The 15,711-nt window shown below is 36.9% G+C and overlaps 1 protein-coding gene across 1 annotated transcript in view; it reads right to left on the bottom strand.

The window, feature by feature from the left end:
- Nucleotides 1-1,264: 1,264 nt before the first annotated feature.
- The window catches only part of CDKL2 (cyclin dependent kinase like 2), a 31,406-nt gene continuing 16,959 nt past the window's right edge, over nt 1,265-15,711 (bottom strand). The window contains exons 7-13 of the mRNA XM_008693222.1: nt 15,459-15,594; nt 13,940-14,238; nt 13,251-13,344; nt 10,945-11,068; nt 10,595-10,701; nt 4,648-4,736; nt 1,265-3,342 (exon numbers count right to left, since the gene is read on the bottom strand). Coding sequence (XP_008691444.1) covers nt 4,671-4,736; nt 10,595-10,701; nt 10,945-11,068; nt 13,251-13,344; nt 13,940-14,238; nt 15,459-15,594 — 826 coding nt within the window. The 3' untranslated portion in view covers nt 1,265-3,342; nt 4,648-4,670. The remainder of the gene's footprint in view (nt 3,343-4,647; nt 4,737-10,594; nt 10,702-10,944; nt 11,069-13,250; nt 13,345-13,939; nt 14,239-15,458; nt 15,595-15,711) is intronic.

Here is a 15,711-nt window from a genome sequence, read left to right as displayed (position 1 = left end):
TAAGGAGACCCATCTTCTTTGTTTCCATTTCAATAGGAAGTCAGCTATTCCAAACATGCAAGGGATTCTCAATCAGGAGATCCAAGTTCTAAGCCTCAGTCTGTCACAACTTTAACCAGGCAGTCTTTCCAAGACATGTTTCTTTATGACCAGGCTGCTTGTACCATGTGCTGTACAAGAAAACTAACTGGGCAACACCCCCAAACAAATAATCCTATTAAAATGAGCAGAAGACATGAACAGACATTTCTCCAAAGAAGACATTCAAATGGCCAACAGACACATGAAAAGATGCTCAACATCATTCATCATGAGGGAAATACAAGTCAAAACCACAATGAGATAACACCTCAAATCTATCAGAATGGCTAAAAAACAAAAAAACAAAAAGCATTAAAAACAACAAGTGTTGGCAAGGATGTGAAGGAACATTCATGCACTCTTGGTGGGAATGCAAACTGGTGTAGCCACTGTGGGAAACAGTATGGAGATTCCTCAAAAAATTAAAAACAGAACTACTATATGATCCAGTAATTCCACTACTGGGTAGTGGAAAAAAATACTAATTGTATAGAATACAATACAACGAATATAAAAATACTAATTCAAAAAGATACATGCATCCCTATGTTTATAGCAGCATTATTCACGAGAGCCAAATTATGGAAGCAACTCAAGTGTCCATCTATAGATGAACGGATAAAGCAGAAGTGGTATAGATATAAAAATGGACTATTATTCAACCATTAAGAAGAATGAAATCTTGCCATCTGCAACAACATGGATGGATCTAGAGAGTAGTATTAGTTAAGCGAAATAAGCCAGTCAGAGAAAGACAAATACCGTATGATTTCACTCATGTGGAATTTAAGACACAAAACAAACAAACAAAGGGAGAAAAAAAGACCCAAAAACAGACCCTTAAATTGAGAACAAATAGAGGGTTACCAAAGGGGAGGTGAATGGTGAAATGGGGGGGGTGAAATAGGTGAAGGGGATTAAGAGTACACTTACCGTGATGAGCACTGAGTTGTTGAGCATAGAGTTGTTGAATCACTATATTGTACACTTGAAACTAACATAACACTATGTTAACTACACTGGAATTAAAATTAAAAACTTAATTAAAAAAAGACAACTTGCCACCCCTGTATCCAAAGTTTCCAAAAGAGAATTAACAGATTATTTCAAATTTATTTGTTAAATTCCATATGTTATATACATTATTTGTATTCTCTTAAATAAATGCAAATAAAACCATCTATGGAGCTCAGTAAGATATAATATTTATTAATTGTAAAACATACATCCACACAGCAAGCCCATTTCCCCCCACCAGGACATACATATATTTCCTATTAGGTTTAATCATATCCTTGTAAAGAGAGCAAAGTAATCTTAAACTGAAAGAATTATTTTTGGTTCGGTAACTATAGCCTCAGTTTGCAAAATTTTCTTTTTCAGATAGTTCTGCCAAGGTTCTAACCAGATATGATCCTCGAGTCTCAACTTGCACTTACAGTAAATTATGTTTAGTTCCTTAATTCTAAAGTTCGCAAAATGTTTTAATAGGCAAAAGATACCAAAAGCAAATATAGAAATGAAAAGGTAATTAATCCTAGATCCTCAGACATTGAGGCGATATGTTCACACTGATATTTAGATAAAAATAACATCAAAATAAGCTGTAAAGCCACTTCGCTTTTAAGTATTGTCTGCTTCACACCCTGTACAGTCTGTTGGCAATGCTTTTTAAAGTAAAAATAAAATAATATCTCAATGTGAAGTATATTAATGCCTACACATGAATTTTGCCTAGCATGTTAGTCATACAAATCTGTCAAACACCTGGTCAGAGGTTAAAAATCAAGACCGAATTTTAATTGAACCACGTATAGACTTCTACACTGGAATCCCTCAATTTGCCACCTCCTGAATGTCCTGCTCTTTTGAGGACCAAGTATCTAAAGTCAGGATTTCAATATTAAGCTCCGCGGAGTAATAGAGAAAAGTGCTAGTTAAATTCTTGGGCTAAATTCCAGTCAGCGCCTTTTGGAAAAAAACAACACGTTGTTAACCGGTTAAGGCAGAAAACCCACACAAATTCTGGTCCCCTTAACAACCATTCTCTAAAACCATAAATGCAGAGTATGACCAGCAAACGAGAAACCAAAAACCTAGAGCCAAATTGGCTTAAGCTTCCCACCTGAAAGTCATGGACTCGGGCACGAGAAAAGATGTGTGGACTGTAGGTAGATAGTTTTACCCATTAATGAAGAACTTTCGGGAAGGCCAAAGTGTTTGAGGAAACGAGAAGACAGCAACACCTCTCTTTTCTGTCTGCTATCACCCTCAAACCATCAGTAGACAGGAATGAAATCCGTTAACGGTGGACATTTCCTTCCCAAAGCCTATTAGGGGGGAATTCAACAATAACTGGTCAAGAGAAAAGTAATCAGTCCAAGTAGGTCGGTAAGCCAGCTTCCCATCTCCTAATTTTATATGTATATACTTCCTTTCTCAATGACAAGCACAGTCCTCAACTTGAGGTATACCTACAAGATTCTCCTTCACCATTCTTATTTCAATCCTGTCCCTGCACGCAGCAACACTGGCACCACAGTCTTATAATACAGAGGGCTATCTAAGGTCAGAGTCATACTAAATGATTAGACATAAAAGGTTTCTTTGAGAAATTTGCATTAGTGTGGTTCTTAGAAGATAGCAGAGGCCAGATTCCCATAATACAGTGATCAAACAACAAGAATCACAGAAACCAAAGACATACATCTATCCATAGAGAACAATTACATCTCCTTAAAGCTGAGAAACAAGCAAGCTTTTTAAATGTATATTTATAGTTAAATTAGCGTAAGGGAAACATTTTCTCTTACTGATCCTAGTTTTTAATCACCTACCTCCACCAAACCCATTCCTAAATAAATGTACACATTAATACAGATAACACAGAAAGTTCATATAACATGACCATTATTATGTTTCTTTCTCCCTTTTTAAACTCATTTTAAGTCTTGGGTAATTTTAAATGCACAATCTACTAATAGTAAATACACATTCATGTAACAAGAACCATATCACTATTCTTCCATTGGCTAGATCTTGAAATAGCAACAGTGAATTTGAAAGGTGACAGGAGGGCAGTTGGGGAGGGACTTATTCAATCTTCCTTGGAAACACTTGGAAGTTTTTGTTTTTCTTCTGCAAGGCCTTCCTCAGAAAATGTAGGCAGTTCAGAAGTAAAGGACAAAACCGTGAATCTCTCTTCGTAGGATATCAGCAGTTTGTTGCAAGAGGATGTCATCTCAAGGGCTACAGCAGCAGCTAAAATCACAGGGGGACATATGCCCAAATGGTTTACATACAATCTTTCTAGAAATGGATTTCTATCTCATTTGCTTTCTCACATTGAATATAATTACAATATTGTAAATATTACACAGTCCAAGAAAACTTTAGACCATATATATCAAAAACAAGATTTTAAAGACAATCTTTAGGACAATTATGAACCGAAACTGTCATGTATAGCATATCATCTCCTTTTATGCAAATAATAACTAGTTTTGACAAAATAGATGCAAGTTTCACAGAGGCTACAGTTCATACAGTTTGTGTAATGAGTGCACTGCAAAGATTTCTCCCAGGGCCTTGGAAGGGGGACCTGTACCAGTGAGGGATTAAAACTTGAGGCTTGTTCACTTCATAGTAAATTCACATATGATGTCACAGACATTCAAAATGCTCTGTGGAGGTTAACGGATTAATTCAACAACACACTGATGAGAATGTGGGGTTTTATTATCATCACATTTTACAGGGTTAATAAGATACTAAACATTGGATGACTTGTCACACAGTAAATTACCACTCAAAAGGTCTGATTTTTGTTTTTCGTTTTTTTAGTACTAAGCAGTTATACTTCAAAGGAAGGCAATCCTGTTACCATTTAAAATTGACCTTTAATTTTTCAAATCGCTGTTGGTGCCTAGTCACTTAAGTTATTTATTCTTTTTTTCTTTAAAAACTAATGTGTAACATGTATTTATCCTGTGAGTAGGTCCACAGTGGGGTGGAAACATGTTCCAGGGGCCCTGTTTTCACTGTGGTGACACATGGTACAGGCCTGGGGCTTGCAGGGCCATTTTTACTGTGGTGTAGCAGCAGGACAATGATAAAGTCCATTAGAAGCAAAAAATTAAAAATTAAAATAAAAATAAATAAAAGGAAGGCAATCATCTAGTATAGTGCAGATCCCTCTGTATCGGGAAAAAAGATTACCAAGCAATCATTTTGTCTTTCTTGCTTTAAAAGCCCAAAGGTTCAAATGACTGATAAGGGAGATAAGTATATATCCTTCCACAGCACTTGTCACCATAAATTCACAATACTGTATCCAATAAAATGCAGATTAGTTTAAGAGCAAGAGATGCAAGCGCTATGAAAAGAGATTCATCCCAGAGACAAATGCCACTTCTGTTTTTTTAAGTGGCTCAACTCTCTCTGTCAGGAGTTCTCATGGAATCAATCACTGGAGAACGTTTTAGCTGCAGAATTTGAACTTCAGCAAGCTACAAAATATTTCTGATGGAAGGTTACTTTGCTTTAAGTATGAGAAACCAGACATACCCAGTTCAGAACCAAAATGACTCTCAGTGCTGGTGTTCCACCCGAGGCAAATCGGCCTCCGAATCACGTGACAGGGGAGATCCTGGTACCTGTAAGTTAATACTCGAGCATTACAGATTCTCAATAATTGTAAAAGTCCCACTCCTCTGAAAACCCCAATTCTTGTTGTTCAAATACCAGATGTTTAGAATTAACGGTTCATAGCTCAGGCTGCTGGCACGGAAGAGGGTGATGAAGTAAAGAGATGTTATTCTCTGACCTCTTTGTTGATACATATGTTACAAGATATTTCTGATGTGCTGCAGTAGTACAAACCCACTCCAGCCCATCTCTCCTACTTATTACCAAACAAATAAAACCCTGTAGGAAAAATATAAAAAACAACTGAAGATTAAGGAGAGGAGTCAAAAGCTGGCAATGTGATCCTTCACATGGGGGTAAATTTCCAACTTTGTTTTTCACTCCTGTGCCTTTGCCCAAAAGGCAGGCCCTAGTCTCAGAGTAATGAAGAAGTACAAGAGGTCAGAAGTCTGAAAGAAACTCCCTTGTTATCCCAGAGAAACCAGGAAAAAGGGTCCCTGCAGGCCAGAAAGTATAGGGGGTGAGGGGGATGGTCCTGGAGGGAAGACAATTAGGGGAGGTGACCCTCTAATTCTGTGTATAGACCCACAGGAGTCTCAGCCCAGTTCCTGAAGCATGCATGCATGGGCTAGCCCCACAAGCACAGCAAAGGCTTGGGAGAACTGAACTGAGATTTGAATTACCTGCCAAGTGTCCAGCTAACCCCTGAGCCACATAAGCACAGGACAGATGCAAACTATGATATAAAGATTTAGAGAACTGAGATTTGAAACACGTTTCACAGGAGATAAGGCAGAATTTATAGTGTGAACAAAACTTGGATGACTGCCTGCTAAAACAAAAATTTCAACATTCTCCAGAGGAATATAAAGGATTATAACAGGACCCAAAGGCTACACAACATTACATTCACAGTTTCCAAGATACAATCAAAATCATTGGCCATAAAAAGATACAGCGGAGCGCCTGGGTGGCTGTCAGTTAAGCATCTTCCTTCGGCTCAGGTCATGATCCCTGGTTCCGGGGATCAAGCCCCTCGTCCTTGCCAGGCTCTCTGCTCAGCAGGGAGCCTGCTTCTCCCTCTCCCTCTGCTTGCCATTCCCCCTGCTTGTGCTCTCTCTCTCTGCCAAATAAATTTTAAAAATCTTAAAAAAAAAAAAAAGCAACACCATTATATAGAAACACCATTACGTAGGTGGAGAGGAGACCCAGGTGGACAGAGACCAGCACATTTGCTTCAAAACAAAGAAAATATTGCCTTACGGAAGAGAGAGAGATGGAGAAACGGACTTTAAAGAAGTAATATAGCTATGTTACATGAGGTAAAACAAAACATACTTAAAATGAATGAAGAAACAGGAATTCCTAGCAGAGAAATATAAGCCCTAAAAAAGAACCAAGTAGAGATTTTAGGACTTAAAAATACAGTATCTGAAATTTGATAGAAGAGGTGAGTTTATAAATCAAGAAGCTCAGCAAATGCCAAACACTATTCATTCAAAGAAAACAATGCTTAGATGCATCATATCCAAACTAATGAACACGAAAAGATAAAGATAAAATCTTAAAAGCAGCTAGACAGGGGTGCCTGGGTGGCGCAGTCGTTAAGCATCTGCCTTCGGCTCAGGGCGTGATCCCGGCGTTCTGGGATCGAGCCCCACATCAGGCTCCTCCACTGGGAGCCTGCTTCTTCCTCTCCCACTCCCCTGCTGTGTTCCCTCTCTCGCTGGTTGTCTCTCTGTCACATAAATAAATAAAATCTTTATAAAAAAAAAAGCAGCTAGACAAAAATGAAACATTACATACAGGTGAACAATTCAAATGCCTTAAAATGTCTCACCAGAAATCGGACAGATCAGAAGATAAAGGAATGATGTCTTTATAATCCTGGAAGAAAAAATTTTAAAAAGCAACCTACCAACTTAAATTCTTTATCTGGTGAAAATATATTTAAGGAATGAGGGCAAAATAAAGTCATTATCAAATGAAGTGTTTGTCACTCATCAGACCTGCTCTGGAGGAAATGCTAACGAAAGTTTTTCAAGCTAAAGAAACATGACACCAAAAAGCAAAACCGTAATCTTTAAGAAAGAAGGTAAGAACAACAGAAACGGTAAGTGGTTAGGTAAATATAGAAGACTACTTTTTTCCCTAAGTTGCTTAAAATATTTATGACTGTTTAGAGCAAAATGGATGACCTAGTACAGTTTTCAGTGTATGTAAATAAAGGACATATAATTCTATATAAAGTCCCGGTTGGAGTAAAAGGAAATATGTTGCAAGGTTTCTACATTTTACAAGTGGTATACTATTTAGGCACACTGTGAAAGATTAGTTATGTATATTGCAAAACCTAGAGCAATCACTAAAAAAAATCATACTAAGAAATATCCCCAAAAAGCCAATACTAAAAATATTCAAATGCAAAAGAAGACTGCAAAGGGAAAAAAAAGGAACAAACAAAAAAGAACGAATAATATAAAGAGCTAGATCTTATATCTATATGATATATATATATATAATATATATATATATCTATATAGATCTTCATATCTATGTAATATATAGAGCTAGATCCAGATATACCAATAATCGGATTAAATGTTAATGGCCTAAGTATTCACTAGCAGGCAGAATTTTGAAGCTATCCCCTAAGATTCCTGTCCCTGCTTAGTCAATCAAACTAATTTAGCTCCTGCTATGAAGCAGCTTTGCCCATGGGAATTAATGTTACTAATCAGCTGACCCCCAGATAGAAAGATTATCCTGGCAGGCCCAGTGTAGACCTGGTAAGCCGATCACGGGCACTCTTAAAAGCAGAAGAGTAAGTCAGAGATGAGGCAGAAGGGGAGGCAAGAGAGGGTCAAAGAGTAAGAAGGACTTGACCACTCTTGCTAGCTTTGTGCATGGAGAGGTAGGCCGCAAGCCAATGAATGTGGGTAGCCTTTAGCAGCTGACGCAACCCCCAGGGGTCAGCCAGCAAAGAAACAGGGACCTCAGTCCCACAAACTCATGGAGCTAAATTCTGCCAACAATCTGAGTGGGCCAGGAAATAGATTCTCCCCTAGAGCCTCCAGAAAGAAATGCAGCCCTGCTGACATCTTGATTTCGACCTGTGAGACTCAGGGAAAGAAGCAGCTGTGCCCTGGGCTTCTGACCCATGGAAACCGTGAGATAATAAATATTTTAAGTCATAGTAGTTTATCAGCAGCAGTAGAACACTAATACATATTTCAATTAAAAGAATTGAACTGACAGAATGGATACAAAAGAAAGAACCTACTTATAGGAAACACTGTAAATTTTAAAAACAGATTGTATGAAAGTAAGAAGATATACCATGGAAACAAATAATTACAAGTAGGCTGGAGTGGCTATCTTAATCTCAGATAAAATTGACTTTGTGGCACAGAGCACTACAAGAGATAAAGAGAGACATTTCTTAATGATAAGAGGAACAGTGCATCAGGAAAACAAAAACAATTATAAGAGTATATGTACCTAATAATAGAGATTTAAAATACATGAAACAAAAATAAACAGATATAAGAGAAAAATAACTCCATAGTCAGTAAAAGATTTTGACAGCACTCTTTCAGGAACTGATAGGACCAAACAAACAAACCAAAAAATCATTAAGGACACAGAAGATCTGAAGAACACTATCAACCACTTTAATCTAATTTCACATTTACAGTAGGCTATGTCCAAAAACTGAAGGATTTCATTATTCTCAAGGGAACAGGTTCATTCACCAAGATAATCTAGACCATATGCTGGGTCATAAAACAGATCTCAATGAATCTAAAGCAATCAAAAGCATACACAGTATATTCTCTGACCGCATGGAATTAAATTATAAATCAATAATAATAAAATACTAGGGAAACCCCAAATATTTAACTATAAAACAACACATTTCTAAATAATTGCTGGGTTAAATAAGAAATTACAAGGGAACTAAGAAAATGTTTGGACTGAGTACAATGAAAATACAATGTATGAAAATTTGTGGGATGAAGCTTGAACTGCTTAGAGAAAAAAATGGGTAGCTATGTGCATAGAAAAGTACATGCCATGTGGAAGTATGTAGGGAGTGGGTGAGTGGAGACAGATTCCATGGATTATGCCATACTTCACTTACAAAAATCTATCTTACAGATGTTCCAGAAGTCTATAAAAATAGACTTTTATAAATGTGAAAATGTTTGTGTTAGGCACAGAAACAAAACGTAGTTCAGTGTACTGATCCATACCACGAAGGGTGCAGGCAAGTCACGGCTGGGCCAGAAAGCCTCTTCCTTCAGTGTCCTGTCGTTTCTCTTCCCATTCAGATTTTCCACACACAAATCCATCTTATTTTGGTGTTAATTTGTGTTTTTCACTACACCTACTTTCACCTTTAGTGTATTTTAAACACGACTGGGAAATGAACAAGTAAATTAAGGATAAAAATGCAGAACCAGTTTATAAATATAAGAGGGTTAGTTCAAAGGAACAAATAAAAATTTAGAAGTATGAAGGTCGCCAAAGCCTTTCTTCTATTTCGTGAAACTAGATTTGGTTACGTGACCCACGAAGAGCGGTTTTGAACAATAGTACGCTCACAGAAAGAAAGTGAAAAATTCTCCACCTTTAATATCCACATTAAATTTTTTTTAAAAGATTTTATTTATTTATGTGACAGAGAGACAGCCAGCGAGAGAGGGAACACAAGCAGGGGGAGTGGGAGAGGAAGAAGCAGGCTCTCAGCCGAGGAGCCCGATGTGGGGCTCGATCCCGGAACGCCGGGATCACGCCCTGAGCCGAAGGCAGATGCTTAACGACTGCGCTACCCAGGCGCCCCCACATTAAATTTAAGTTTAGAAGTATACAAGGAATTTTTTGAAACTCTGTAGTTCCTAAAAGTAAAATGTGTTACGGTAATTAATCTTCACACAACAGGAATTTGTTTAGTTTTGATTGTGCTGCTGCAGAAATTGTTAGCAGGAGATAAGGCAAAGTAATAGCAGTCAATAAACCCGTTTCTCAGTATCACTGGGTAACTGCCTCTGTAATTTGTTACCCTCAACAATATTATTCCCCTTGTTTGTAGAGCTCTACAAAATTATTTAAGGAGTAGTGGTAGAAAAAAGCATCCATATAGATACAGAGGCAACATGCAGGTGCTGTCTAGGAAACAGAAATGCTTTAATAATGAGGACGGAGAATTAAATCCCAAAACAAAAGTTGTCCAGCGTCAAGGAGAAGTGAGAAATCTGTAAATCCAATGATACATATCTAAAGTTTATAACTAGCTATGGTTGGCTCAGGAAATTTAAAAATCTGCCAGTTTTCTTAATGTGAAAATAAGTGATACGACTGTTGTTGAAGCAGCAGAAATGTAAGTCTTCTGACGAATTAAGAGAAATTATAGAAAAATAATTATATATGGAAGAACCAGTCTTTAACATGCATGGAATGGATTGTCTTAGGGGAAAATGTCAAATAGATGATATATTTTAAAAAAATAAAACCAATTCAAGGAGTGAAATATGGGTTATAACACTGGGGTTAATGCAGTGAAATACTATAAATTACCACAAAAGTTATATAAAAGCCATAGCTAAGTTGCATACATGCATACACACATGCATGCATTTTTAATCTATAAAAAATTGATGACTGTAAGCTGGAAAATGTCTATATAAATATACATGTAATAAAGGTACTAAGTGCAATGAACAATAAGAAAAAAATTAACAAACAAAATGGTATAGATCCCACCAGGAAACGTGCCCAGCCCTTAAGAGCAAACGTCCCTAAGCGACTTAAATAAGGAAGTATGAGACCCAAGTTCTACCCAACCGAGAGAGGATTTCTGTACCTGATGTAATGCGATATTGGGCGTGTGCAAGTCAATAGTGGCCAGGGAAGGAATTCGAGATTCTGAGAGATTTTTGTTCTCTTTCTTTATTAACCTGGAATTTCGAGCTAAATAAAAATAACCATAAACACAGTGAAAAGATTAGACATTATTTTTAGTTTTTCCACATTCTGTATCTGTCCCTCAGTATGTACTCAGTGTACATATTTACTTACATAAGTCTGTACCTAGTTACAGAAATATGTGAAGTTACTCTAATTTTTATTTTTAATATTTTGTTAGTTTATTTAACATACATTTTCAATAATGTGTACAAAAAGGCTGAAAAAGTGAAAGCATTATAAACATACCTACGCCTTCCAAGGCTCTTAGTTCAGGGAGATGATTATAGCTTAGTTCAGGCAAGCGGACATCTGTCTTGGAGTATTCTCTTCTTTTCTTACTTGCCTGAAGTAGGCTCTTTTCACTAGTGACCTAAAATCAGAATGATTAACACAAGTTAATTAGCTTCCAGGTAAGCTTGGCTTGCCCCTTTTGTAACTAATATATTGATATCCTAAACTTTAGGAATTTAACAACAACACAAAACTTCAGGAGTCCCGCAGTGAGCTTTTGAGTTCCTTTATTTGGATGTTTCTGCTTATTCTTTGAATAGAGTAAGTGCTAAGGCTCTTGGGTCAAATCAGTTATAAAATAAAATAATTAGTTCAAAAAAAGGTACAAAAAATAATGAGTTCAAACTACTAGATTTACATATTCAAAGAGTGACAAATAAGATATATAAGAGATGTTTATCATAACACATTATTCACATCTCAGAATTAGAGCATGAGGCAGGGGAGAGGGATATTGGTCTTCAACCTAGATGTTGAAGAAAGTTTAGGCTTAACTCTGCCTCCATTAATTTTCATTAAGAAAAGACTCAAGTGTGTCTTCTCCCCACTAATCTCTACCTCCTCTCTTGACCGCCTCTTAAAAATAAGGATAAACAGAAATAAGATCTAAAATTAACAGCCAGCCTTGATTACACAATGCCTGAAAGAAGGCCGACATCAATTCCAGCAACGTGGTATTAAGCCAGCTACCCTGAAAAGCTTTGCTGATCAAAGTAATCTTCCAAAGCAGACCAAGAATGTAAAACACAAAAATATCTACAAAGAAATCAGTAGGGTGTGAAAAAAAGGAAAGGACTATCGTTATAGAAATTGTGGGTCAAGAATAATGAAGAGAAAAACAAATGTAATGCCCAAATCATGAGAGATATGAAAAGAAGGCTATATTTTTTTCAGCCTGAGGATAATGAGAAGGGCAGAGGAGGGAAATCTGGGAGAATACTCCTTTGGGAATACATCGACACCTCCCACTCCCTGGCAGAAGAATTCATTCACCGCATTCCTTAAGCATCTTCTATGTGCTAGACACTGTTCTAGGTATGAGGTAGAGCTGCAAGGAAACAAACAAAGGACATATTCCTGCCTTGGAAACTTATACTGTAGTTGGGGGAGAGAGACAATATATAAATAAGCGAATATAGAGGCTGTTAGGTTATGCAATGGGAAAAAATTAAGCAAGGAGAGAGGATAAAGAGTAACGGGAGACAAAATGAGTTCAAATATTAGGGAAGACCTCACAATAAGGTTTCGTGTAAGCCAAGGAGGAGAAAGAGCAAATTCTTTGGATTATCTGGGGAAAGAATGTTCTAAAGCAGATGAAATAAGTGCAAAAGCCCCAATGTAGGAGCATGTCTGGTCACGTTCAAGGAATACAAGGAAACCAGGGTGTTGGAATAGATTGATCAAGAATGGGGCGCCTGGGTGGCACAGGGGTTAAGCGTCTGCCTTCAGCTCAGGGCGTGATCCCACATCAGGCTCCACCACTGGGAGCCTGCTTCTTCCTCTCCCACTCCCCCTACTTGTGTTCCCTCTCTTGCTGGCTGTCTCCCTCTCTCTCGGTCAAGTAAATAAATAAATAAAATCTTTAAAAAAACAAAGAATGAGATTAGTTGGGATGGAATAAAGGGCTGGGGAAGTGGGTCAATCAGGGACTTACAGGAGCTGTTAAGGACTTTGATCTTTACTCAGAGATGACAAGCCAATGGAGGGTTTTGAATGGAAGAATAATGATAATTTAAGTTAACTTTAAAAAGAAGCATTCTGGCAGTTATGTTGAGCATAGCACTCCTCTGAATCTTCAGAAGACCTCTGAACCTTGTATATGCTTCCACTATTATAAGCTGACACTGTTCGAATGTGTTGACCCTATGCTAGACCATGAGCTCTCGGAAGAGAGGGATTTGATTTATTCATCTCCAGTGTCTCATACATAATACATAATTACACTTTATCTTGTCACCTACTCTACAAAAGAACTGATCACCAAGTATTAAGTTAAGTAAATTTACTGTTACCAAAAAAATTAAAGCAGATGTCATTTAAATAATATCTTATAAACTTCTAGGCTTGCAAAACTTACTTAAACTTTAAGACTTTCACATATTTGATTATGACAGGTTGGAATGATATACATATAATTAAGATTCCACTCTATGGTATGTCTCCAAATAAAATTCTCAGTTCTTCCCTACTATATTTAACATGAGTGGAAGTCTAGAAATGACTAATGTTTGCTCTTTTACCACTGGGAATAGTTCACTTACTGATGTGGTCACATTAATATTATAAATGCCTGATGGAGAATGTTTATTTGGTTTTACAAATGGAATACAATACTTCTTGGTTTTCTCATCCACTCTGTAACGACAAAAAATTTATGTTAGAACCAGCAGTAATTATTCTTCAAGCACAAAACCAAAACCAAATGACACAAAACCAAGCGACCTGCAGTTTAATCAGCATTTAATGCCTGTTCTTAAATACACAATGAACACAGATCTGGTGAAACATTCTGTCCTTTGCCACTACCCTCATGCCTCCCACCTAGCTCCCAGGTCCAACCAAATAAACTACTTTCCCTCCAGCAAAATTTCCAAAATGAGTTTCTTTGTACCACCAAATGCCCACAGCCATACCATGTAACAGCAGACCCTTAAAACCAATTACTTCTTTTATTATGATAACCTCCTTTCATGTTTTTAGACTAAATAGTTGTAGAGCTTCTTTCACCTTAAACAATACAGTCCTTTCTTAGTACTCAGGTGAATTTTTTTTTAATCAAATGCTAATAATTTTTATCACATAGGCCAAAAGGCTTTTGAAATAGAATCCTGGCAAGAATGAGGAGCACCCAGAAGCCAGAAAGTAACATAATGTGGTTGCATTGATAAACACTCGCAATTTGCAAACGTACCCTTAAACAGCACTTTGTTCTTATTTTCCTAATTCATACCTGTAACTCTGAACTCCTGGGATAGTCACCATTCCAGAATTAATACCGTGAGCCACTGCAGAAAGATTGTGTGCGAGTGGAGGGATTGCCACGCCTGGATTTCTAGTATGACCCACGCTGCCATTGCTGCAATCTCGGAGGCTTGTAGAAGGCACCATTCCGATGTGACTCATCCCATTGTCAGGGAGACAGCTGGCATTTGAAGCTCGACTGACTTTTTCAACTTTATCTCCATCCATTTTTGATCCTTTTATTTTAAATACTTTAGAATCTTTAATTTTGGGATCAGTATTGGTATCCTGACCATTAATAAAAATGTTAATAACATTAATGATCTGAGGAGAATGAAAAATCACCTCTTCCTATAAAGAATTTGTCAACTAAAGCAGAATTCCATAAATATCACCTTACTGTGCCCCTGTTTTCTTTATTCTATCTATAGTATTAAAATTAAACCCAGGATTCTTGGTCAGACGTGTGTTTTGAATAAAAATGAAATTCACAGGGCACCTGGCTGGCTCAGTCAGTAGAGCATGCAACTCTTGATCTCAGGGTTGTAAGTTTGAGCCTCACATTGGGTGCAGAAATTACTTTAAAATAAAAAATCCCCCCCAAAAAGAAATGCAATTCACACTAGCTCTGAGATATATACATATATATATATATACACACACACATATATATATCAGATTAATAGAATATATACATATATCAAATTTATATTTTTTTCAGTAGAAAAATGTGAAAGAGAAACAAGTATGCCCACTTTTGTTCTTATATATCTAAAGTACAAAAATTGAAATACAAAATTGAGAACTCCTTCTTCCAGTTCACTTGAGAAAATGAAGTGGGTTGGCAGTGGACTTGAATTACCTCACCAAGAACAGACTCTGGATAACCTCCCTGCAAAAGGAGACTTCAAATAAATTAAATACCCAAATCTCAATTTTAAAATGCTCTATACCAAATTTTTTAAATGATATTTTTCTCTCTTATCACTTAAGGAAAAAAAGGGTGTGTGCACCTGTTTGGGTCCATGTGTTTATATGTGAGTAGATGTATCTAACTGTCCTTAGATGAATGTGATTTCCTGACAAGACCTACTGCACAGTCTGATACACAGTAGGCACTCAATACACGATATGTTAAGACAGTTTTTTAAAAGGTAATGTCTAAAGAGAAGATAACATTTTTACAAAAGTTAACGTATTCACCACCCAGAAAACTTTTTTTCATCTTCATTTCTTAACTCCAAACATTGAAGGATAAATTAAATCTAAAACTTATTACACATTGGAGCACCTGAGTGGATCGTTTGGTTAAGCATCTACCTTCGGCTCAGGTCGTGATCCTAGGTCTGCATACGGAGCCCTGTGTCAGGCTCCTTGCTCAGCAGGGAGTCTGCTTCTCCCTCTGGCCTCCGCCTCTTGATCTCTTTCTCGCTCTCTCTCAAATAAATAAATACATAAATAACAATTTTTTTAAAAAACTTAATACACTTTAAGACATGGTCATTTACCTGTACCACAAGTGTTTTTCTCTCTTCACCTAAGCGATCATCTTTTTCCTTTTCCTTCTTTCTGCTTTGGGATTTTTTAGATAAAGAAATATTTTTGGCATCTTTCTGCACTTTTAACTGTAGCTCCTGAGAAAATCTACATAAAAATACATGTGTCAATTCAATAAAATTGTATAAAACAGATAAATTTAGAAAAAAATTCATTGTCAAGATATTTATTTTTAAAAATTGAGTATTAAGGGGTGCCTGGGTG

This window comes from Ursus maritimus, unplaced genomic scaffold, assembly GCF_017311325.1.
Source record: "Ursus maritimus isolate PB19 unplaced genomic scaffold, ASM1731132v1 scaffold_8, whole genome shotgun sequence".
Lineage (NCBI taxonomy): Eukaryota > Metazoa > Chordata > Mammalia > Carnivora > Ursidae > Ursus > Ursus maritimus.
This window is presented reverse-complemented; position numbering and strand designations above follow the sequence as displayed.